This window comes from Vipera ursinii (genome assembly GCF_947247035.1).
Source record: "Vipera ursinii genome assembly, chromosome: 1".
Lineage (NCBI taxonomy): Eukaryota > Metazoa > Chordata > Lepidosauria > Squamata > Viperidae > Vipera > Vipera ursinii.
In genome coordinates, this window is record NC_139512.1 from 325,797,238 (window position 1) to 325,823,631 (window position 26,394).

At 38.0% G+C, this 26,394-nt stretch overlaps 1 protein-coding gene across 1 annotated transcript in view; it reads right to left on the reverse strand.

The window, feature by feature from the left end:
- EFEMP1 (EGF containing fibulin extracellular matrix protein 1) overlaps positions 1–26,394 on the reverse strand; it is a 64,753-nt gene that overhangs the window by 30,761 nt on the left and 7,598 nt on the right. Inside the window, exons 2-4 of the mRNA XM_083349266.1 lie at positions 17,329–17,416; positions 15,641–15,689; positions 14,060–14,308 (exon numbers count right to left, since the gene is read on the reverse strand). Coding sequence (XP_083205392.1) covers positions 14,060–14,308; positions 15,641–15,689; positions 17,329–17,409 — 379 coding nt within the window. The 5' untranslated portion in view covers positions 17,410–17,416. The remainder of the gene's footprint in view (positions 1–14,059; positions 14,309–15,640; positions 15,690–17,328; positions 17,417–26,394) is intronic.

The following is a 26,394-nucleotide window of genomic DNA, read 5'->3' on the forward strand; positions in this document are numbered from 1 at the left end:
TCCAGGTTGATTTCCTAATATATATATTTACCAATACTTCAATACTAATATGGGGGAAAGAAACTGTCTTAACACCTGAGGTTTATAAGCATCTGACCTGGACTGTCTGATTTAGTATACAAGAGATTCACATTGTGGAAAATAATTTAATAACCATGCTACATACAGAGTCAGATGTATTTTTCCCACAATAGGCATCTTTACCTAAAGAAACCCCATTATTTTTCAGCATCTTCAATTTTCTCCAGCTTCAATTCCTATTCATGTGTACTGATTGGGACTGGCAGATCACCAGCACTCCACACTGTCCAATTGTGTGCTGCACAATGCAGTTCACAAGAGATCTTTCACCTTTATTGGTTAATATCCCAAAGTTAGTAGTAGGACCTCTTTTCTTTAGTGTGCTTCTATTAGTCTTGAAAGAGGGCCACTTTAGAGTAGTGGTTAAGGCATCAGGTAGAAACCAGGAGAAAGTAGGGAAAAGCACTAGGCCACTCAGGTATGAATTAAATCATATCCCTGTTGAATATACAGTAGAGGTGACAAATAGATTTAAGGAATTAGATCTGATAGACAGAGTGCCTGAAGAACTATGGACAGAGGTTCGCGACATTGTACAACAGGTAGCAACCAAAACCATCCCAAAGAAAAAGAAATGCAAGAAAGCAAAATGGCTGTCTGAGGAAGCTTTGCAAATAGCTGAGGAAAGGAGGAAAGTGAAAGGCAAGGGAGAAAAACATAGATATGCCCAATTGAATGCAGAATTCCAGAGAATAGCTAGAAGAGATAAGAATGCCTTCTTAAATGAACAGTGCAAAGAAATAGAAGAAAACAATAGAATAGGGAGGACCAGAGATCTTTTCAAGAAAATTGGAGAGATGAAGGGAACGTTTAATGCAAAAATGGGCATGATAAAGGACCAAAATGGCAGGGACCTAACAGAGGCAGAAGAGATTAAGAAGAGGTGGCAAAATTACACAGAAGAACTATACAAGAATGAGCTTAACGTCCCAGATAATCACAATGAGGTGGTCACTGACCTCGAGCCAGACATCCTAGAATGTGAAGTGAAGTGGGCCTTAGAAAAGCTGAGCAACAACAAAGCTAGTGGAGGTGACAATATTCCAGCTGAGCTATTCAAAATCTTAAAAAACGATGCAGTAAAAGTGCTACACTCAATTTGCCAGCAAATTTGGAAAACTCAACAGTGGCCACAGGATTGGAAAAGATCAGTTTACATTCCAATTCCAAAGAAAGGCAGTGCCAAAGAATGTTCAAACTATTGCACCATTGCACTCATTTCTCATGCTAGTAAAGTCATGCTTAAAATTCTACAAGCTAGACTTCAGCAGTATGTGGATCGAGAACTACCAGAAGTACAGGCAGGATTTCGAAGAGGCAGAGGAACTAGAGATCAAATTGCCAACATACGCTGGATCATGGAGAAAGCTAGGGAGTTCCAGAAAAACATCTACTTCTGCTTCATTGACTATGCTAAAGCCTTTGATTGTGTGGATCATAACAAACTGTGGCAAGTTCTTAAAGAGATGGGAGTACCAGACCATCTTATTTGTCTCTTGAGAAACCTATATGCGGGTCAAGAAGCAACAGTGAGAACTGGACACGGAACTACTGATTGGTTCAAAATTGGGAAAGGAGTCCGGCAAGGCTGTATACTGTCGCCCTGCCTATTTAACTTATATGCAGAGCACATCATGAGAAAGGCAGGGCTAGATGAATCAAAAGTTGGAATTAAGATTGCCGGAAGAAATATCAACAACCTAAGATACGCAGATGATACCACTCTAATGGCAGAAAGTGAAGAAGAACTAAAGAGCCTCCTGTTGCGGGTGAAGAAGGAGAGTGCAAAACTTGGGTTGAAACTTAACATTAAGAAAACCAAGATCATGGCATCTGGCCCTCTCAATTCCTGGCAAATAGATGGGGAAGAAATGGAGGTAGTGACAGATTTTGTTTTCCTGGGCTCCAAGATCACTGCAGATGGGGACTGTAGCCAAGAAATTAAAAGACGCTTGCTCCTGGGAAGGAAAGCCATGGCAAATCTAGGCAGCACACTAAAAAGCAGAGACATCACCCTGTCAACAAAGGTGCGTATAGTCAAGGCTATGGTCTTCCCAGTTGCAATGTATGGCTGTGAAAGTTGGACCATAAGAAAGGCTGAGCGCCAAAGAATTGAGGCCTTTGAACTGTGGTGCTGGAGAAGACTCCTGCGAGTCCCTTGGACTGCAAGGCGATCAAACCGGTCAGTCCTAGAGGAGATCCTGAAGCTAAAACTCAAATACTTTGGCCACCTAATGAGAAGGAAGGACTCACTGGAGAAGAGCCTAATGCTGGGAAAGATCGAGGGCAATAGAAGAAGGGGACGACAGAGAATGAGGTGGCTGGATGGAGTCACTGAAGCAGTAGGCGTGAGCTTAAATGGACTCCAGAAGATGGTGGAAGACAGGAAGGCCTGGAGGAACGTTGTCCATAGGGTCGCGATGAGTCGGACACGACTTCGCAGCTAACAACAACAACAAGAAACCAGGAGACCACAGGTTCTAGTCTTACCTTAGACATGAAATCAGCTTTGTGTTCTTAGCCCTCTGTCTCAGCCCTATGAAGAAGAAGGCAAGGGCAAACCATTTCTGAAAATCTTGGAGGGACCAGTCCAAGGAATGACAAGAGATCAACACTGACTCAAAGGTACACACACAAACAGTCTTGAAAGCCAAATTGCTTCTCCCAATGTCATGCAATTTATAGACAATTAGTCAGAAAGTCCAAGTGGATTTACAGAAATGTGGTCAAAAGTACACCCTTCTTCCATTTGGTGTCCCAGTTATGGAACAAGTGGTCTCTACATTAGCTTCTTCCAGAAAACAACTGGACATATATACGAAGACATACCTCACAGCCATCACTGATTCGCTTTTAAGTGTGGCTATTGTTTTCCTTGGTATTTTTAATGAACTATTTTTAATTCTTTTATTATTTATCTGCCAAATTATTTTATTTCAGATAAAGCTGAGGTAAAGATCATCCCTCCTAGGAACACCGCCCTGTCCCAGTGAGAATATCTTAGAGGAGGCATCCAAATTTATGCTTGTTGTAATTCATGCATAGAATATCTAAAAATAGAATGGCCATCTAGTTTAATCTTTATGTAAGTTTTCAAACAATTTCATAAACCTTACCTGAAAATCTATTTTAGAATTCAAAGATTTAAAACAGACCTTTTAGATTTCAAAGTTCACCAGATTGTGTGACCTTCATCACAATAATTTACACACTATGTGGCTGGATTGCAGTATTCAGGCGGTTCTTTAGTTTTATTTATTTATATTTAAAATATTGATATAGCTGTCCATATTGTAATAACAATCATAGGTTGGGCACAAAACAGTAAAACAGCAGGAGCCCTTAGATCAAAAACAAAGTAAGATATTATGTAAAGTAAGGTAAGTATGTTTTGTTACCATGTCACTGTTTCATATTTCATGTATCCAAAAAAGTGCCCTTCTTATATATGAAGAAACATGGGCAGGCTCGGGGAATCAATAAGCTGTGCCAAAGTACAAAAGCAAACAAACAAAAAAACCATAACACAGTACTCGGGGCAGTTCAACACAGCCTGATCATAGTCAGTGAAAAACCAAATGGAATATCCTGGAATGACTACACCTTAATTTAATTATGTTTTTTTAGCACTGCTCAATTCACTACTTCTTTAGAGCTTTTGTTGTGAGGAGAAAAGCCTTCCAATTGCTCAAAGTTGCTGTATTATTGGATCATTGTAATTTATAAAAATAAATGGCTAGCTCAACTTGCTTTCCATGGTGTCTTTTTTGAGTTTTGGTATTATGCACAATAGTATCTAATTATACACAACAAAAAGTGGAAATAGTCCCACTAGATTTACAACAAGAGAATGCTCTTTTACTAAAGTTTGAGAGCAACAACGTGAGAAAAATAAAGCACAAAAATGTTAATTAATATAGAAGATATTTTATAATTACCACATATAGATCAAGCTGCCCAATCACTCTATAATTTGCAAATCCCTTTTGTATTTTTATTTCACATACCCTACACTGGATAAAGTAAAGTATAACTCTTCAGGATATAGAAAGCTTCCTTACTATACCTTTCTCAAATATGTACACAATAATTTTTTGTTTATACATTCTAATTACTAGACCATACATCAGTTGCAAACAAGTCTTTGAAAGAGATATATGGAATAACGGAATGCTTTTAGGATTTTAACATTTGAACTTTGATAGATATTGTCTGCATCAAAAAAGATTTCCAACCATTCGTTAAAACATAATTTTATGACTTGGTTCCATAAGTGTTTATAATTGTTGTCTCTTTTTTGTACAATGATTCCAGTGTTTTCTACATTACTAGTATTTTCCATCCAAGTCTGATCTTTTGTAACTTAAAAACGTCATTTATGTTTGTAGCCGTAACAAAAGTCATATGTGTTTGTAGCACTTACATGAACAATTAGTGAAGCTTTCAAGGACTTCTGTAACTTCAACGTTTCTTACTGTTTTGCTTCTTGTATGGTTTTTTAACAAAATTTAGCCTGTTATTTATATGTTGTCCATGCATATTTTATTTTCATCATGCTCTTAACTTTCAGAAAGAACAACTTTGATCCTGATTTGTTCTTTCTACATAACCACATATACTTCAATGTAAGCTATTTATTAGTTTTCCCCATTTTTATCAACAATCTAAAAGTGTCCCCAAATTCAATTAATTGCTGTTTTCTTGCCTTTATTTGTAACTTAGTTCATTCTAGTATACAGTCCCTCCATAAGGAAAACACATCCATCTTTTCTACAGATAGACTTCAATCTACAGCCATTTGTTCAGTGATTTTTCGAAGTTATGATGGTGCTGAATGAATGGTGGTTACCCAGGTCCTTGCAGTTCCTGCTGTCCCAGAATCCTTGCAATCACACGATTCTGATCTTGGCACTTGGCAACTGATTTTTCTGTTATTACCATTTGCTAGAATATAGCATGCAACTATCACCAACCTTCATATTTATTTTCATATGTACCTACAACAAATTAGGTGATACCAATTCATAGTTTTTGTGATATATGCTTTAGCCCTTTTATTTATAATTGCATCTTTACTCTTCTGCATATACTGTATTCATCAAGTTTACTTACTAACTCAGAATAACTTATTTCACATCTATTACATCCTTTCCCTTTCTTTCAGTTTTACCAAAATTTCATTCATTCATTCATTCATTCATTCATTCATTCATTCATTCATTCATTCATTTATTCATGTATGTGTTCATTCGTTTGTTTGTTCATTCATTCATTCTTATGGAGCTACCTCTTAGGTAAATGAGCATAAGGTTACACCCAAATCCTATGCATGTTTTTACTTTCAAGAAATGTCACTGAAATATTTGTGGTAAATATTTAATTTAGTAAACTGTCTTGTAAGTAAACATGTAAGTGAAAGCCGTCATCATTTCTACATCTTTTGGGAGAGAAACACAGCATTCAAGTGCATGTTACTTGAATAAGTACTTACTTGTCCTGTGTTTAAATTACTGATATTCATTCAATCATCTGGAGTTCACTTATTATGGAAGGCAAACTCTTCCAGACCTACTTTCTGATATTCTCTGGACCTTTTTCATGTAGGTGGAACATGAAATCCTGTTTTTTTTTACCAAATCAGACAATTTATTAATTATCTGTCCATTTATCTACTCCAGTAACAAGCAATGCTAGAGGCTCAGAGGACAGACATTCCCATTTCCTAAACTTTTAAATGGAGATTCTTGGATTGAATTTGGACCATGTACTCTGACCTCTGGTATTAGTAACCCTATTCTGCTACTGTGCTTTGGCACTAACCTTTTGTTCATATCTGTGCATGTGAAACAAGGTTAAAACTTGCCATCGTTTTAAAAAGGTAGCCAATGAATAACATTCATTAGTGCATGAAGCACAAAAATCTATTTTTATCACTTTTCTTTCAAAAATTCCCAGGATATTAGTAATTTTTCTTTGGTTGCACAATTAGGAATAAGGCTTGCAACATTGTTGGAAACTCTGGAGGCTGTTTCCCATTTTATTGTTAGTATAAATAGTGCAACATCTGTTCCCTCAGTGTGTATCATTTTGTGAAAGAAAAGACCTGAAGCCAAATTTCATTTTTGATTCACAAACACTTGTTGAAGAAAAGCCAAAGGGGAACCAAGCACACGTCAGCAAACCCATCCAAATCTCAGGCTGTTCCATTTTCATTCTTTGGCTTTAACTGAGAAAAACAAAACTCAATAGCTCTCCATCTAATTCTATTAAATAGTGGTTATCTAGTGCAATATAAACAAGCTGTCTTAAATTGCTGTAGTTTGTTTCCCTGTATCCTTATTTACAGTGTCAACCTCATTTACAAAAAGTCATTTTCAAATTAATCTGCACTTTTCTGAATTAAAAGCAGAAAATAAAATTTTTAGAGAGATTCCTTACGCTAAAATAAGTTGCAGTTAACACCCCACAAATCTCAAGCTTTTACCTTCAAATATGATTTTTCAGGCCCAAACTGAGTGCATTAACTCATCTTAAAACCAATACAACTACTATACACAGTTAAATGAAAACATAATATGCGGTAGGCCTGTGTGACCTATGAATATCCAAAGTAAATATTGCCATAGAGGTGATCCATAGAGGTTGATCTTAATTTGATTGTCATTGCTCAGATTCCAGCCAATAACATCTTTTTGGGATATACTATGAATTAAGGAACTAACTGCCTCTAATCCCCAGCTCGTAACATTATTTCTATGCTGCTTCCATCAGCCAGCCTCCTTCCCTAAGGTGTCAAATATTGGTTCCATCTCTCTATGTTCCAATTCTCCACTTCTGACTTTTTTAGCCTTTGCTTGTTGCAGAGAGTAAGGATTAATTGCTAGTTATTAATTATTCATTACAGTAGTACTATTAATTAATTATCATAGTTGTTGGTGTTAGCTGCGAAGTCGTGTCTGACCCATCGCGACCACATGGACAACGTTCCTCCAGGCCTTCCTGTCCTCTATCATCTTCTGGAGTCCATTTAAGCTCATGCCTACTGCTACAGTGACTCCATCCAGCCACCTCATTCTCTGTCGTCCCCTTCTTCTCTTGCCCTCAATCTTTCCCAGCATTAGGCTCTTCTCCAGTGAGTCCTTCCTTCTCATTAGGTGGCCAAAGTATTTGAGTTTTAGCTTCAGGATCTGGCCTTCTAAAGAGCAGTCAGGGTTGATCTCCTCTAGGACTGACCGGTTTGATCGCCTTGCAGTCCAAGGGACTCGCAGGAGTCTTTTCCAGCACCATAGTTCAAAGGCCTCAATTCTTTGGCACTCAGCCTTTCTTATGGTCCAACTTTCACAGCCATACATTGCAACTGGGAAAACTATAGCCTTGACTATACGCACTTTTGTTGGCGGGGTGATGTCTCTGCTTTTTAGTGTGCTGTCTAGATTTGCCATGACTTTCCTCCCCAGGAGCAAGTGCCTTTTAATTTCTTGGCTGCAGTCCCAGTCTGCAGTGATCTTGGAACCCAGGAAAATATAATCTGTCACTACCTCCATTTCTTCCCCATCTATTTGCCAGGAATTGAGAGGGCCGGATGCCATGATCTTGGTTTTCTTAATGTTAAGTTTTAAGCCAACTTTTGCACTCTCCTTCACCCGTAACAAGAGGCTTTTTAGTTCCTCTTCACTTTCTGCCATTAGAGTCATATCATCTGCATATCTTAGGTTGTTGATATTTCTCCCGGCAATCTTAATTCCAACTTTTGATTCGTCTAGCTCTGCCTTTCTCATGATGTGTTCTGTATATGAGTTAAATAGGCAGGGCGACAGTATAAAGCCTTGCCGTACTCCTTTCCCAATTTTGAAACAATCAGTGGTTCTGTGTCCAGTTCTCACTGTTGCTTCTTGACCCGCATATAGGTTTCTCAAGAGACAAATAAGATGGTCTGGTACACCCATCTTTTTAAGAACTTGCCACAGTTTGTTGTGATCCACACAATCAAATGCTTTAGCATAATCAATAAAGCAAAAGTAGATGTTTTTCTGGAATTCCCTAGCTTTCTTCATGATCCAGTGTATGTTGGCAATTTGATCTCTAGTTCCTCTGCCTCTTCAAAATCCTGCCTGTACTTCTGGTAGTTCTCGATCCACATACTGCTGGAGTCTAGCTTGTAGGATTTTAAGCATAACTTTACTAGCATGTGAAATGAGTGCAATGGTGCGATAGTTTGAACATTCTTTGGCATTGCCTTTCTTTGGAATTGGAATGTAAAGTGATCTTTTCCAATCCTGTGGCCATTGTTGAGTTTTCCAAATTTGCTGGCAAATTGAGTGTAGAACTTTTACTGCATCGTCTTTTAAGATTTTGAATAGCTCAGCTGGAATACTGTCACCTCCACTAGCTTTGTTGTTGCTCAGCTTTCCTAAGGCCCACTTCACTTCACATTCTAGGATGTCTGGCTTGAGGTCAGTGACCACCTCATCCTGGTGACCACCTCATCAGGGACGTTAAGCTCATTCTTGTATAGTTCTTCTGTGTAATTTTGCTACCTCTTCTTAATCTCTTCTGCCTCTGTTAGGTCCCTGCCATTTTGGTCCTTTATCATGCCCATTTTTGCATTAAATGTTCCCTTCATCTCTCCAATTTTCTTGAAGAGATCTCTGGTCCTCCCTATTCTATTGTTTTCTTCTATTTCTTTGCACTGTTCATTTAAGAAGGCATTCTTATCTCTTCTAGCTATTCTCTGGAATTCTGCATTCAATTGGGTGTATCTTTCTTTTTCTCCCTTGCCTTTCACTTTCCTCCTTTCCTCAGCTATTTGCAAAGCTTCCTCAGACAGCCATTTTGCTTTCTTGCATTTTTTTTCTTTGGGATGGTTTTAATTGCTACCTCTTGTACAATTTTGCGAACCTCTGTCCATAGTTCTTCAGGAACTTTGTGTATCAGATCTAATTCCTTAAATCTATTTGTCACCTCTACTGTATATACATCAGGGATATGATTTAGTTCATACCTGAGTGGCCTAGTGCTTTTCCCTACTTTCTTCAGTTTAAGCCTAAATTTTGCAACGAGAAGCTCATGGTCTGAGCCACAGTCAGCTCATGGTCTTGTTTTTACTGACTGTATAGAGCTTTTCCATCTTTGGCTGCACAGCACATAGTCAATCTGATTTCTGTGTTGACCGTCTGGTGATGTCCATGTGTACAGCTGTCTCTTGGGTTGTTGAAAAAGAGTGTTTGCTATGACCATTGTATTCTCTTGACAAAATTCTGTCAACCTGTGCCCTGCTTCATTTTGTACTCCAAGGCCAAACTTTCCTGTTATTCCGGTTATCTTTTGGCTTCCTACTTTAGCATTCCAATACCCCATGATGATAAGGACATCATTTTTTGGTGTTAGTTCTATAAGGTGCTGTAGGGCTTCATAGAACTGGTCAATTTCATCCTCTTCAGCACCTGTGGTTGGGGCATAGACTTGGACTACTGTGATATTGAATGGTTTGCCTTGGATTCAAACTGAGATCATTCTGTCATTTTGGGGATTGTATCCCAGTATAGCTTTTCCTACTTTTTTATTCACTATGAAGGCTAGTCCATTTCTTCTGAGGGATTCTTGCCTGCAGTAGTATACCTGATAGTCATCTGAATTAAATTCACCCACTCTCTGCTATGACCTGTCCGTCTTAGGTGGCCCTGCATGGCATAGCTCATAGCTTCATTGAATTACACAATCCCCTTCACCATGACAAGGCAGTAATCCATGAAGGGGTAACATAGTAAGGATCTATTACTATTACTGAGGATTTGCTACTATTATATTGTAAGGATTAACTGGTTTAGAAATGGAAAAGAAAATGGGGAAGGAAAATGGGGAGAGAGAAAAAAAAGAAAAGCCAAACAGTTTAAAAAGAAAGAATGGGGAGAATGAATATTTGCTTATTTTAACTTGTGTTTCTAATCTATTTTTTTATGGTTCTGTTTTTGATAGGTTGGACTGTTTTTTTCTTTTGCGTAAAGACGGATGCAAAAACAAGTTAAATAGTTCTGCTTTCTCCCTATTGCTTGTCACCTTCTTGCCACTTTCTCCCACTAATGGACCAATCATTTCCTTAATTTTTTCTTGTTTCTTACATGTTGAAAGAAGCTTTTTTGTTATTTATGACTTTTGTCGCAAGTCTTAGTTCATTTTGAGCCTTAGCTTTCCTCACTTCATTTTTGCTGGCTTGGGCTATTTGCTAGTTATGTGCTCCTCTTTCCACTTTTTATACTTGTCCTTTTTGCTTTCAATTTCTTAGAGAGTTCTTTATGCAGCCATGCTGGTTTCTTTTGAGAGCTGTTATTTTTCTTCTTCTCTGGTATAGAAAAACCAAATGCACAGGTACAGTATAGGTCAGACATGTCAAACACAAGGCCTGGGGGCCGGATCCGGCCCGTAAAGTGGTTTCATGTGGCCCGCGAAGCCATCCTGGAAACAGTGAGGTAACGGCCCCACTGCCTTGGCCCTGGCCCAGAGACCCTCCTCCTGCCAGAGACCCTCAGATCTGTCCCACTCCTGCCCAGGCCCCCATAGGCACCCTTGAAGCCAACGATGTAGAGCTGGCCACGCCCACCCAGTAGGCCATACACAGTCTAGCCATGCCCACCCAGTAGGGCATGCCCACCCTGGCCATACCCACCCGGCCCCTTGAGGGCAACCGCAATGCTGATGCGGCCCTCAATGAAATGTGAGTTTGACACCCCTGGTATAGGTGGTACAATAGTAGTAACTGTGAGAGGCATCTTGGAGTCCTAGTGGACAATCACTTAAATATGAGCCCAGCAGTGTGCTGTAGCTGCCAAAAAAGCCAACCCAGTGCTAGTCTGCATTAACAGAGGGATAGAATCAAGATCACGTGAAGTGTTAATACCACTTTATAACACCTTGGTAAGGCCACACTTGGAATAGTGCATCCAGTTTTGGTCACCACGATGTAAAAAAAGATGTTGAGACTCTAGAAAGAGTCCAGAGAAGAGCAACAGAGATGATTAGGGGACTGGAGGCTAAATCATATAAAGAATGGTTGCTGGAATTGGGTGTGTCTTATTTAATGAAGAGAAGGATTAGGGGTGACACGATAGCAGTGTTCCAAGAAGAGACTGGACAACCATTTGACTGAAATGATATAGGGTTTACTGCCTGAGCAGGGGGTTGGATTAGAAGACTTCAAATGTCCATTCCAATGCTATTATTGTTATTGTATTGTGCTAGATTGGGTTTTTATAATCTCACTTTTCAAAATTTCCCAAGCTTCTTGAGTTGTTTTCCCCTGTAAGATTCTCATCCATGGAATCCTTCGTAAGCTCTCTCTAAGTTTACTGAAAATCCAAGACTCTAGTTTGACAATGTTCTATTGCTTGTGCTTGCATAATGTTGAATTCCAATATTGCATAATCATTCCCCCCCAAGGTTCTTGTAGCTTCAACAACTTCTACCATTTCATCTCTGTTAGTGAGAATTAGGTCCAATATGGCTAATCCCCTAGTTCTCTTCTCTACCTTTTGGGAAACAAAGTTGTCTGCTAGGTTTGTCAGGAATCTGTTTGATTTTCCATTTGGTGCAGAGATTGTCTCCAAGTTGATGTCAGGATAATTAAAGTCCCCCATTATTATGGTGACGTGCTTCCTACATACCTTAGTTAACTGAGTAGCAAAAAGTTAATCTATTTCCTCTATTTGGTTGGGTGGCCTATAGCAGGGGTCCCCAACCCCCAGTCCATGGACCAGTACCAGGCTGCGGCATGCCAGCAACCAGTCTGCACAAACAAGCAAAGTCCTATCTGTGAGATGCAGGCAGCACACAAAGCCACACACCCTCTAGTCCACGGAAATACCTTTCTCCATAGAACCGGTCCCTGGTGCCCAAAAGGTTGAGGACCTCTGGTCTATAGTGTACACCTATGGCAATGTCATTTCCCCCCCCTTTTATATTGACACAAATGCATTCAAAATAGTTTTCATCATTGTTGTGTTTTATTTCTGTAGATATGTACTTATTTCTTATATAGAGAGCAACCCCACCTTTTCTTTTATTTGGTCTTTCTTTCAAATAATTTAAATCCCTCTAGCTACATGTTCCTTTTGTGGGTTTCATCCCACCAAGTTTCTGTAATGGCAATATCATATCTGCCCTCGTTTATCTGAATTTCTAATTCACCCTGTTTATTGCTCATATTCAGTGTATTGCTGTATAGACATTTTGAGTCCTTTATGACTGACCCTGTGTTTACTTTCTATATAACCTGTGTGTTGCCTGAGTTCCATTATTTCCTTACCACCTGTTTGATTAGTGCCCTTGGTGTGGTACTCACTATTAAAAGCTTGATTTTGTTTGACAGTAAGGTTGATATTTTTATCTGTATACACATCTATGTTTCATGCACTGATAACCCTATTATTTTTAGATTGCCAGGGACAGGAATGTTCTATATCAATTAACTCACTGTCCCCGTTGTTCAGTTTAAATATTTAATTCTAACATAAACAAAAATCATGTGAATAATTTCAAATTCCATTAAAACAATCTTTTACTTTTTAATTTGAGCTAATTAAGTTTCTTATCCTCTGATTGCTTAATCTAAACAGCATATTTGTCTCTAAATTATTTCTAAACTTTTCATTCAGAAATAGGGCAAAAGTTAATGATAGATCATATATTTGCAAGCATGAATTCTATATCCACACCTCCAGATTAGGGCAGCCTATTTAGACCCCTAGAGATCTATATAGTATATAACAGACATTATATTAATAGATATTTTCTATTCTATATACTTATTAGTAGATACTTTCTGATGGAAAAGAAAAAGAAGTTGTTTCTCAGAAATTTTTAATAAAAATACATTCGGGTTGCATGCAGTTTGTATGCAGTGGATTGTCCATCATTGATACATATTAAGGTGAATGAGCTATGTTTCTGTATGTAGCTGTTATGCTAAGATAGAGAGTGTTATATACAATATATTATAGATCAATAATTAACTGTTTTTAAAATGTATTGTCTGATTTATGGTTTTTCATTTTTAATCTTCATGCTTACCCACACAGAGGTTGCCCAGAAGAAGTTTCTATGGATCTGCAGTGAGAAATTCCCAGGGGATTGTGCCTAATACCTTCAGAAAGCCCATAAATGGAGGAAGCCAAAACAACCTCCCTTCACCACCCTTTGTTCCATCTTCTGGCTAATATTATAGAGTCTGGCCTTGCAGTTTCCTTTTGGCTAGTTTGGCTGATAGCAGCAGATACACTCCTTCCTTGTGAATTTTTGCAATCTGCTTTTAAAATTATCTGAATCTGTAGTCATCATTGTGGAAACTAATTCCATATTGACTGCACTATTCAATAATTTTATTGGATAATTCAGCTTTTTAGCAAAAGCAATAGCACTGAAATTTATATAATGCTTCATAGTAGTTTATAGCCCTTTCTAAGTGGTTTGCAGAATCAGCATTTTGCTTCCAACAATCTGGATTCTCATTTTATCAATCTTGGAAGGATGAAAGGCTGAGTCAACCTTGAACCAGTCAGAACTGAACTCCTAGCAGTGGGCAGAGTCAGGTACAATACTGCATTCTAACCACTACACCACCATGGTTCTTTTAGTATTTGAAATCCTCTACTTTTCCCATACCATCTTTTCTTTTTCTGTAACACAGAGGAGGTACTTTGATCAGTACCATCTATCTTCTAGGTGCCAGACTATTCATCAATGAGGCTGTTAACCTGGGTTCTAGATTTTGGAATGCCTTAGTATATAGTGTCTTCAGCTGCAGTATTAAAATGCAGGGTTTTGATTCAGTCACATACTGCAATACTAATTATACCATTTTTCTTTATATCACTTCTGATTAATGTCATCCAACATTCATTTTTATCCCCTAAATTCATTATACACTATGGCCACATTTATTATTGCTCTAGTTTTATTTCGCAGAGCTATGAAACAGCTTCCTTACCTTGGCACACATTGTGATCGTTTGCCTCGTACCCAGCTGCACACTGTATCCGAGATGGTACCTGATCTGGAGGTGTCCGACGGATGATGGGATTACCATTTCTGCTACCAGTGTCTGATACTGTTTCTTCTTGGCCATTATTGACAATGATCTGGGCTGATCTGGGCAGACAGAGGTATCCTCCAAAGTGATTAACACATTTCATTCCACCTTTACATGCTTCATGCACAATTTCACACTCATCAATATCTGTGATTAGTAAAGACAAGAAGAAAAGGAACTATTACACAGAGTGAGCTCTATGTTATTTGTTATGAATAATAATCTCAAATAAACAGTAAGTTTTCAGGAAATTATCAATAGTTAGTATAAAAAGTGGAGTGATGAATGAACAACTATAAAACTAAGCATCAGATGACAAGTTCATGTTCTCTTTTAGAAATGTGTCTATAGTTTTAAATAGGTAGTATAACAAACCCTACCTATACTGTAATACAGTAGACAGGCAATGCATTCTGATTTTGAGTGCACTATTAAAATATATATTTGATTTTGTAACTAGAGTATATTGGAAGATGAACACTACTCTGGAAAAGAGGAGTAGATTTATTTAATTATTTTTTAAATGAAAGAAGGAAGGAGAGATGGAATCCTGGAACACATTTTCTAATTAGCATTCATCCTGAAGGATCGGATTCTGTTACTATACCAGCCTCCCTGCCACATAGTAGCTTCCTTGTTGAAGCAATGTAGTCCAAGACTGATGGTATTGAGTGACTTTAATCAGCCTTCTCTTGGCATGGATCAGAGGTGGCTCATGTAATACTGTCTCCTTATAAGCTTCTGGATGCAATGCAGATCTCTAAAGCTATACATGGTACAGGTCTGGTTATCGGCAGAACCCCGTGTCCTTTTGTCTCTGTCCCACTATATCTGGCAAGATGGATATGCTTTTGATCCCTTCTATGAGACAAAGTCACCTTGTGGGATCCAAGAAACAGATGATCTCTATCAAGTGCTTTCCCCTTGGAACACCATATGCTCTGAGAGTAAGATGATCCTGACCCTGACAGTCTTTCATAAAACCTTGAAAACCTGGTTTCTACCATATAAGCCTGTTTTGCAATGATTTGGAATATATTTGTAGCATAGTCTTGGTTGTGCTGTATGTAATGCGCTTCTGTTTTTGTTTTATTATATTTTCTTTTAATGTTTTCAATTCTCCCTTAGCTAACAAGCTGCTTTCATGAGGTGGGCAGCCATATAAATTGTTTAAATAAATCATTCATATCAAATATGACAGGACCGATGAACTATTCAGCCATGTGTGTGCATTTTATAAAATTGTAAACTTGTATGATCCAAAAAGAACAACCCATGTGGATCATTGTCATTGGATCAAAAAAAAAAAGGATCAGGAGGTGACCCAAAACACAGACAATTGGGACAACTACTGCCTTCTCCATAAACAGCTTCCACTGGGAAAAGTATGGAGGAAATTTTATTATGCAAGATCTGGCTTCTAAGTGCTTCTGACAGATATGAAAATATTAATGCACACCTTAATATAGTATAATGTACCTTTGCATCGCTGCATGATGGGGTCCCATTCATAACCATCTGTGCATTGCTGCATAGAAAATAAACAAAATCCAGAAAAATAGATTAAATGCAGTGGTGTAAAGCCACAAAATGATTGATGAATAGGCATATTTCATTCATCACAACTATATATTACTGCTTCATACGAGTGGCTCCAGATTTTGAAAGAATTTTTTCACAGCAATTATCAAACATTATCCCTGTAGAGTTCTGCATTCAATCTTTTTATACCCCACGAATCTCTATATCATCTAGGCTGCTGCATGATCTTGCTGCAATTTTGTTGCTAATACTTAGAAGACTCTTTAATTAATTTATCTGAAGAATCAAAGCTTAATCTATCCTTAATACACTACATAATTATTTCCCAGGTAGTTCAGTATTTTAATCATTTTTTACAATATTTTATTTCTTGCTTAAACCTCCTACCTCAGTCAGAACCATGTAAATTTAGTATCAGCTCTTATCCTAGACCAGCCTCCCAGATTTCAATGGCAGAAGTCCAAGGTTTCAATTTCTGCGCTCTCCATTTTAAAGATGCCACAGAGACTACGGGTAGTCCTCAAGTTATTACCACAAATGAACCGAAAATTTATGTTGCTAAGTAAAACATTGGTTAATGAATTTTGATCCATTTTACAACTTTTCTTGCCAAAGTTGTTAAGTGAATCATTGCAGCTGTTAAGTTAATAATCTGGTGTTTTAAGAATCTGGCTTCCCCATTGACTTTGCTTGTCAGAAGGTTGCAAAAGTTGGTCACATGACTGCAGGACACGGCAACCATCATAAATATGAACCAGTTGCCAAGCATCTGAATTTTGATCACCTGACCATGGTGAGGCTGCAACTGTTGTTAAGTGTGAAAAACAGTCATAAGTCACTTTTTCAGTGCCGTTGTAACTTTGAATGGTCACTAAATGAACTGTTGTAAGTCAAGGACTACCTGTACATTACATTTGAACATACTTCTCCAACCTGGCATCCTCCTGAAGTGTTGGATGACAACTTCCCAAATTGCCATAGTAGTAAGGAATCTTGTATCTTTAGGAAGTATCTCATAATTATCAAGTCATAAAACTAATGAGAATTATAATCCATACACTAAGATAACAGTAGATTTGGAAAATTGGCTTAGAAGAATAAGCATATTTTTAAGTACCTGTCAGAACTTCTAACAAACTTTTCTTGGACTACCTGCGTTGGGTTTGGTATTCATTGATTTATATTTCATCACAGGATTTACACAAAATTTACTTTGTGCTCTATAAAACAAATGCTTTAAAAGGGTATTTCCTTAAAACAACTTTCTACATATCTGTGCCATTAGCTAGATTGCAGTCCGTTATCCTTTGATAAGTTGGAGCTGCAGTCCAAATTTTTGGAGGACATAAGGAATCTGCTCTAAGATATATTGCATCTAGGACACTTAAAGTTGAAACCAGCATTCTGAATTATGTTTGGATCTAATTGGCTACTGAAATAATGATTGTCTAGTAAAAGTGAGATTTCTGGTTTAGATACAGGGTTATTTGTTGGCAAGGCTTTCCAAATCATCTCACTGGAAATTGCAGATTCTCTGAATGAATAAAAAATAGTATTTTTGAAAACTCTCTAACATACTATATTTTTGTCTCTCTTCTTCTCTCCCTTTAAAATATCATCTTTACCGTATATGTGATAGTTTCATCTGCTTCTTGTGAGTGTCCTGTAGCAAGGATCAGAGCAGTAAAGATAGCAAAGATGATCATGATGAATCTAAAAATAAATAACATCCATTTTTAAAAAATGCTTGGTATATACTCACACAAACATATATCTGAAGGTATCTCCATACTTTCCCTGTTGCTTTTAGCTAAAAGTACCCTACTATTCAATAAAACAGTTAGGCTGTAGCATTTGAGATTGCTGTGTAAAATAATTCCCCTTTACCTAGATGAAAAACAAGGTTCCAGGAGAAAGATTCTAACTTTCTACATGCAGCTAATTATCAGAACAAAAAATCCATTCAATCGTGCAATTTCCCCAGGCAAGGTTTTACCACTAGAAGAAGAGCATGGCTGAAAGCACCCTTCTGAATTTAACAGGAACGGTTGCTGGAATTGGGTATGTGTAGTTTAATGAAGAGAAGGGTGAGGGGTGACATGATAGCAGTGTTCCAATATCTCAAGGGCTGCCACAAAGAAGAGGGAGTCAGGCTATTCTCCAAAGTGCCTGAAGGCAGGACAAGAAGCAACGGATGGAAACTAATCAAGGAGAGAAGCAACCTAGAACTAAGGAGAAACTTCCTGACAGTTAGAACAATTAATCAGTAGAACAACTTGCCTCCAGAAGTTGTGAATGCTCTAACATTGGAAGTTCTTAAGAAGAGACTGGACAGCCATTTCTCTGAAATGATATAGTGTTTCCTGCCAGAGCAAGAGGTTGCACTAGATGACCTCCAAGGTCCCTTTCAATTTTTATTATAAAACTTTATTTCACAAAACATGAAACTCAGTCAACTAAACACTCAAATTGACTGGCACTAATGGTTGACATCGGTTGCTGCCAGCATCCTAGGTATCAACCAGGTGTCTCCTTAAAATGTAAGATGTTCCAAGTAGCGCAGTTTTTTGTAGCTTTGCTGGAGTTATTGCAGGAAGCTGCAATTTCTTGATGTATTTTGCAAAGTTTTTGGACATAATTCCCAGTGCCCCGATGACAATGGGTATCACTGTTACACGTTTCATCCATAATCGCACAGTTTCAATGGCCAGGCCGCGGTATTTCATAATTTTTTCCAGTTCTTTTTCTTCGACTCTGGCATCTCCTGGTACAGCGATATCAATCAACTGTATGCTTCGGTTCTCTATGACTGCGATATCTGGCATGTTGTGTTCCAAATGGTGATCTGTCTGTATCCACAAGATCTTCACCCTCTCATTCTCAACAACTTTTTCCACCCTATGTTCCCATGACTTTTCGGACACAGGCAAGTCATATTTTTTACACAATGCCCAGTGGATTAGTTTAGCAACTCAGTCATGTCTAGCTTTGTAATTAGTTTGCGTGATTTTGCTGCACTCACATATTAAATGTGAAACAGTTTCAACTTTGTTGTTGCGAAGTCGGCAATTTGGACTGTCAGTAGATTTTTTTATTATTATTATTATTATTATTATTATTATTATTATTATTATTATTATTATTATTATTATCTGATGAACTTCATTTATGAATCCTGCCAGAAATAGTGGGTTTTTTCCCCTTTATTTCTGTTGCTTGTCTTCCCAGAGATTTATTTTAAACATCGGTTTAGCGCTATTTCAGAATAGCTGTTATTCTGTTACACAAATATTGGAAGATTTTATGAAACGTCCCCCCAAGACAGAGGATAGAGCAGAGCTGTGGGGATAAATTATGGGGAAGGGTTCTGAGGCATATAGCCCTAAAGAAAGTTGGTATTAGTATATTTCCAGAGTTGGAAATAAAAATATAAGCATTATAATAAAACAAAACAGATTGTGCCCAATATCTTATTTAAAGCAACACTATTTATGTAACCACAAAGCCCTTTTGTGAAATGCAGACATTTAAAACAGTTTATTTTTTTTAACTTTTATGGAAACAAATTAAACACCTGGAGTCATTCTAAATGTGGTAGTATAACTGCTGTAATTAAATACCAAATATAAGAAAACACAGAACAACAATCCAAAGAACAAAAATGAAATCAATCATTTAATATTTTGTTGGCCAAAAACTTTCAGTACTGTTAAGAAAACTCTCTGGGTTTTAATTTAATCCACAGTGGGTCAACTGGTGACTGTGGGCCAGTCCAAAGTAGGTCACAAGGTTGTGGCTGCAGAAAAACTAGGACCTTGAGTACCTAAATGTAAAGTAATAAAGTAATAAAATAATGCAATAATGAAAATAAAATACCGTTCCACTGATCACATTGGGACTTACTTCCCAGTAGATATGAATAGGACTGCAGTGTGGAAGTGCTTAAACGAAGATCTAGTCAGGGGAAAAAACTCTATATTTGTGAGGACTAATAGCTTCAAAAACTCAGGATCTCCATTTACTCAAATCCCATCTTTGAATTTTGTTAGATAATTTGTCTGTGTCTTCACAGTTGAAGATACAATTGAAAGTTGAGAGTCAAGAATAAGTAAAGTGACTTACATAAGAAAAGGGACACAGGAAACACATATCTTAAATCAACATCACCCAGCTGGCATTGGGGCTTTAGCACATAACAACTAAGTAAAGTCCCCCACTCCTTACTGGCATTGCCAAAGAGGACTGAAGTTCCATGGTGCATGCATGGCAGGGAAAAAAAGTCAAGATAAAAGGGTTTCAATTGCAAGGTTGTGGGCACCACCTTAATGTTTTCAAATAAATATATAATTAATAATACCTTCTATCCCTCATCGCCCTGGCTTTGGTCAGTTTACAGGTCACACTGACTTTACTCTTTGAGTCAATTTCAGTATGTTGTGCGGAAGAGCCATTAGACATTTCCACTGACAAGCCATCCTTCCAACTCAGTTAAAAAATTCACACGCTTCCCTTGGCAGGGTGATACAATACTGGCTTTCCTGCCATCAATCTCATTTTCTCTCATTCCCAGGAAACAGCAAGGCTATATCGGATTTTTTTTTATCATTTCTATGAGTATCCAGTTTTCTTCTTCTTATCCTAGTGCTTCCTCACAGGTGCAGGGACTGCTTTTTGTATCAACAAACGTCATTTCACGTAACTCTACCAATATACAGTACTGACTGCTTTTGTCACAATCAACCTAGTTGTAATTATTTTAAACTGTCTTGATGTGAATATAGAAAAGCTGATTAAAATATTAAGAAAGTGATCTGGATATACACTAACAATAGTAGTTTCTACATCTGGTTCTTACTCTGTACTGACTGTATCATTTTGTGGATTAAAATGACAGGCAGTGACTCCATACTTGATTTTCTGACAGTAAAAGCCATTGATCCAAGCAAAAATAACCAAGCAAGACTAACTTCTTAGTAGGAAAGTACTACTGCAGTGTGAATATCCCTTAAATGAAGAAAGATTTATTTGACCAAGTGTCTAGTATAACTATACATGAAACAACTAGCAGGTAAGGGGCTATTAGCATGTAAATCACAGTAATTTGAAGATGTTTGGACTTCAACTCCCAGAATTCTCCTGCAAATATGCTGGCTGTGAAATTCTGGGAGTTGTAGTCCACAGATCTTCTAAGTTGCTGAGATTGAGAAACATTGACAAAAAGATAAAGCAATGAAAACATGTCTTCCCTTCCTTTAGTTTCTAAAAACTTGGTTAGCAGGATGCAAGGTGGCAGGGCTGGCAGAGCTACTCTGCATGAGTGCATCCCTTCAAAGTGTGCACTGGTTTGAATGAACCATACGAAGTGCACCAAACCTCTTTTCTCTCTGAAAAAAGAAGAAGGGAGGGAGATTTCAAGCAACACATATAAATAAAACTTTGTGAAAAACATTTTTTTTTTCTGTTCATGAGCTTCAAAGTATTTGACACCATCTGGAATTAAAGCCTGAACTTCTGAATTGCTATGGAATTGGATTAAAAAACATATGATCTCATAATCACATCTCCATACTAACTCTTCAGATGTAAAATAGAATTGGAAACAAAACTAAGGGTTTTTAAAAAGAAGGATGTGTAAAACTAAGGGGGGGATCCACCCTCTTGCTTTCCCCCCATTTATATATCATCGATCATTCTGGCAAATGTTGCAACAAGGCTGTTTCTAAATGACTCAAATATTAACTGTTTGCTATATACAGATGTTTTGGTCCTGTTACAGGAACAGGCAACAGCCCAGGATTGGGAGGTGGTGTCATTTCAGGCCTCAGAGATTTACTTTGTGATTTCATGAAACAGCTTTTTCATCCCAAGGTCAGTTCTCATGGTGCACTTCATCCACTTTCTACTATCCAAGTTGAGACACTGCCAAAAAATTGTTTGTAAATAGCAACAGGCACTCTGGCAAAATTCTGTTCTGTTTCTTACTTATTGGCTCCCATATGCAAGCAAAACTGTAGGAAATATTTAAGTGGAGACCTTTAATTGTTAAGTGAGAAGTGAGAATCAGGGAGAAGAAGTGGGTAAAAAAACTTATTTGTTCTATGGCTCTTTCAGAGGTGATGGGTAGAAACAGAGTTAGTATCATTTAGGGCAGACATGTCAAACACAAGACCTGGGGGCCGGATCAGGCCCGCAAAGTGGTTTCATGTGGCCTGTGAAGCCATCCTGGAAACAGTGAGGGAACGGCCCCCACTGCCTTGGCCTTGGCCCAGAGACCCTCCTTCTGCCAGAGACCCTCAGATCTGTCCCACTGCTGCCCAGGCCCCCATAACGATGTAGAGCTGGCCAGGCCCACCCAGTAGGCCATACACACTCTAGCCATGCCCACCCAGTAGGCCACGTCCACCCTGGCCACACCCACCCGGCCTCCTGAGGGCAACCGCAATGCTGATGCGGCCCTCAATGAAATTGAGTTTGACACCCCTGATTTAGGAGCATCTTTTTGCAGAACGGAATAAAAACAAGATGGAGTTGAAACCCTCCCTGTACATAAAAAGGGTCCCCCCCCGCAGGCACCATCTTGATATTTTTATCATCTCCCTATGGACAACCTTTGAATACAACCTAGGAAAGCATCAATCACAGTCCAACACTGAGCAGCACACAAATGATTGCCAACCAAAACATTCACAAATGGGGAAAGTCATCTAGCTAAAAAAAAAAAAGCACTTACAGAACATTTATCCCCCTTGCTCCAAATTTTAACTGAAGCAAAAACATTTAAACAATTGTGTTGTACTTAGTGGATTCTATTCAGCATCTTTTATTCTCCAAGCAAGGTTAGAGTTTCCCTTGTGATCTACTTCTGGCAATATTTGTAACTTAATTTTCCAACTGAAGGAGTGTTAGTTTAGAACACTGCCTTCCATCTCACCTCATTACCTACCTCAGTATTTCTCAATCTTAATGATTTTAAAATGGGTGGGCTTGCTGGATGGGGAATTTTGGGATTTAGTGTCCGCACTTCCACAAGTTACTATGGATGAGAAACACTGCCCTACAAGTTTCTTTTGTAACTGCTATGGGCGAAAACTGGAATCTTACTTTTTACATTGTGTCAAAAATAAAAGCAGACAAAATGTTCAAAAGAGAAAAGATATCAAAAAGCACTCTTTGTTGTCTAGCCAAAGTTAACAAAAATAAAAAAACCTAGGGGAATAGGTCTATGTTAATAGTAATACACAGCTGTAGCCCAAAAATGAGTAGGAAAATCCATAGCTGCACCAGATTGCATTGTTAGGTATTATACTGGCAATGGAGTAACTTACAAAAGAGGCCATCTCTTCACCTTCATCATTAGCAACATGGCAGGTTGCTTCCTGTAAGTTCATATTGCAACAAAGGAAATGGAAATAAAGCAGCCATACTGGAATAGCTAAGCAAAAGGGCACTGCATTTCATTCCCTTGCTTGGTTGGTCCTATTATCTTGTTGCAATCCTTGTGTGAATTTGTTAAGTGGAGTTAAGTTATCACACGACAGCAGATTAACTGGCTTTAAAGTAAGGATTATTCTGTTATATTTAAAAGCATTTCCTGATAAATTTGATGACAATGTTTTGAACTGTGATGCCTTTTCATAATTAATCTTTTCTTCCTGATATTATTGACTTGCAATGTATGCAACCTCTATTTTAGAATTACTATTCTGTAAAATCAAAATGACAATACAATTAGGAAGGTTTGTAAAACTTGCCAAGAACTTCAAAACTTAAGAATTTTGATCCTCAATATGAATAGAATAGAATAGAACTGGATAGGACCTTGGAGGTCTTCTAGTCCAGCCCCCTGCTCAAGCAGCAGAACCTATACCATCTCAGACAAGTGACTGTCCAGCTACTTCTTGAAAATCTCCAGTGATGGAGCACCCACGATTTCTGGGGGCAAGCTATTCAACTGGTTAACTGTCCTCACTGTCAGGAAGTTTCTTCTTAATTCCAGGTTGCTTCTCCCTTTGATCAGTTTCCAGCCATTGTTTCTTGTCCTGCCCTCTGGTGTTTTGGTGAGTAATGTGACCCCTCTCTTCTTTGTGGCAGCCCCTCAAATACGAATACTGCTATCATGTCTATTTCTTCTTTTCTTTAGATCCAAGTCCTGCAGCCGTTCTTCATATGTTTTAGTCTCCAGGCCTTTGATCATCTTAATTGCTCTTCTCTGAATTTTTCCCAAACTCTCAACATCTTTTTTGTGATAGGGTGACCAAAACTGGCTGCAGAATTCCAGGTGTGGTCTTACTAGGGTTGTATAAAGTGGTACTAATACTTCGCATGTTCTTGATTCTATGCCTCTGTTTATACAACCCAGGACTGTATTATCTTTTTTGGCTGCTACTGCACACTGCTGGCTCATAGTCAATTGATCGTCCAGTAGGATTCCAAGGTCCCTCTCACAGTTACTGCTTTTATGCCAGGTTTTGCCTAATCTGTACTTTTACCTTTGATTTTTCCTGCCTAAATGTAAAACAAAACTCATTTTGTTGGAGAGGCCCATTGTTCAAGTTTGTCAAGATCTTTTTGGATTCTGAATTTGTCTTCTGGAGTGTTGGCTACTCTTGCCAGTTTGGTGTCATCCACAAATTTGATGGGTTCCCCTTCAATTCCTTCATCTAAGTCATTTATGAAGATACTGAAGAGTACTGGGCCTAAGACGGAACCTTGTGGTACCCCACTGCTTACATCTCCATGAGGATGTAGTGCTATTGAGGACTTGTTGAATATGGTTTGCCAGACAGCTACAGATCCATCTGGTGGTGATGTTGTCTATTCCACCCTTTTCTAGCTTACCAAGGAGTAGGTTGTGTCTACTCTATTAAATGCTTTACTGAAGTCTAAGTATACTATGTCCACAGCATTTCACCGGTCTACTAGTTTAGTCACTTTATCAAAGAATGAAATAAGATTGGTTTGGCATGATCTATTTTTAACAAACCCATGCTAGCTACTAATTATAACTTTGTTTCTAGTTGTTCGCAGATCTGTTTTTAGATTATCTTTTTTAGGATCTTCCCAGGTATTGATGTTAAGCTGATTGGTCTGTAGTTTCCTGGGTCTGTTTTTTCCCCTTTCTTGAAGATGGGAACCACATCAGCCCTTTTCCAATCCTCAGGTACTTCCCCGGTGCTCCAGGATTTGTGAAAGATATGGTGCAATGGTTCTGAGATAACATCTGCCAGCTCCTTCGGAACTCTGGGATATAGTCTGTTGGGTCCCAGTGATTTATATTCATCAAGGTGTTCTCTTACAATTTTCTTGCTTATTTTAATTTTTATTTCTAGTTTGTCTTTTACAGTGATTTTTTTTGGTATGCTGGGCTATAGTTGCTTTTTGTGTGAAGACTGATGCAAAGGAGTTAAGAAACTATGCTTTCTCCCTGTTGCCTGTTATTTCCTTGCCATCTTCTTTCTTTAGTGGGCCTACAGTTTCCTTGACTTTTTTCTTGTTGTTAATATGTTGGAAGAAACTTTTTTTTATTATCCTTGATTTCTGTTGCAAGTCTTTGTTTGTTCTGAGCCTTTGCTATCCTGACTTCATCTTTGCATGTTTTGGCTGTCTGCTGATAATTGGCCTTAGTTATGTATCCCTCTTTCCATTTTTTTGTATTTGTCCTTTTTGTCTTTCAGTTTGTCAGAGAGATCTTTGTGCAGCCATGCTGGTTTCTTCTTGAATTTCTTGTTTTTCTTTTTCAGTGATATTGTATTGGTATGGGCTTTTATGATCACATTTTTCAGTTTCCCATGCTTCTTGAGTTGTTTTCCCCTTTAGGATTTTCATTCATGGGATCTTTCCTAGGTTCTCTCTGAGTTTGTTAAAGTTAGCTCTTTTGAAGTTTAAGACACTGGCTGGATTGTTTTCTATTGCTAGTGTTTGCATTATATTAAATTCCAGTATGACTTGGTCACTTTCACCCAAGGTTCCAGCAACTTCAACTCCCTCTATCACTTCTTCTCTATTAGTATATCTTTGCATCTAGTTCCCTCCTCCACCTTTTGGATGACAAAGTTGTCAGCTAGGTTGGTTAGGAATCTGTTTGATCTCCCGCTTGCTGTAGAATAGAATAGAATAGAATAGAATAGAATAGAATAGAATAGAATAGAATAGAATAGAATAGAATAGAATTTGACTCCCAGTTGATATCTGGATAGTTGAAGCCTCCCTTTGCTACTGTGGTATGCTTCCTACATAATTCCTAATAAATATGATCACCCGAGTGTAGCAGTAGATAAAAACTGCAGCAACTTTACAAATGTAAGTCTGTAATAATCTCCCTATTTAGTATTCATATGAGGATATGTCTAGCATTATTGTTGTGTACTTTCAGAAAGTTTCCATTTTAATTTCTTACAATGATCTTAAAAAATAGTGCACCAGAAGCATTGTGAGAAATTTCTCATTTCATTCAGTTCCAAATGAAGGTATAGATATCAGAAGATGGCATTTGTGAAGGAGGGGATCCAATAAAGGAAATTATGCCATGAGCCAATGACACCACTAGAAATAGGAAGCTGGTTGCAAAGCTTCAGCCTCTTACTGCAATGAGACTTATTCTCCAATGGTGGAAGGTTAAACTTATGGTCTTCAATTACTCAATAAACTCAAAAGTTGATACTTATAACATTATGAAAGTGTTGCTTACAGAT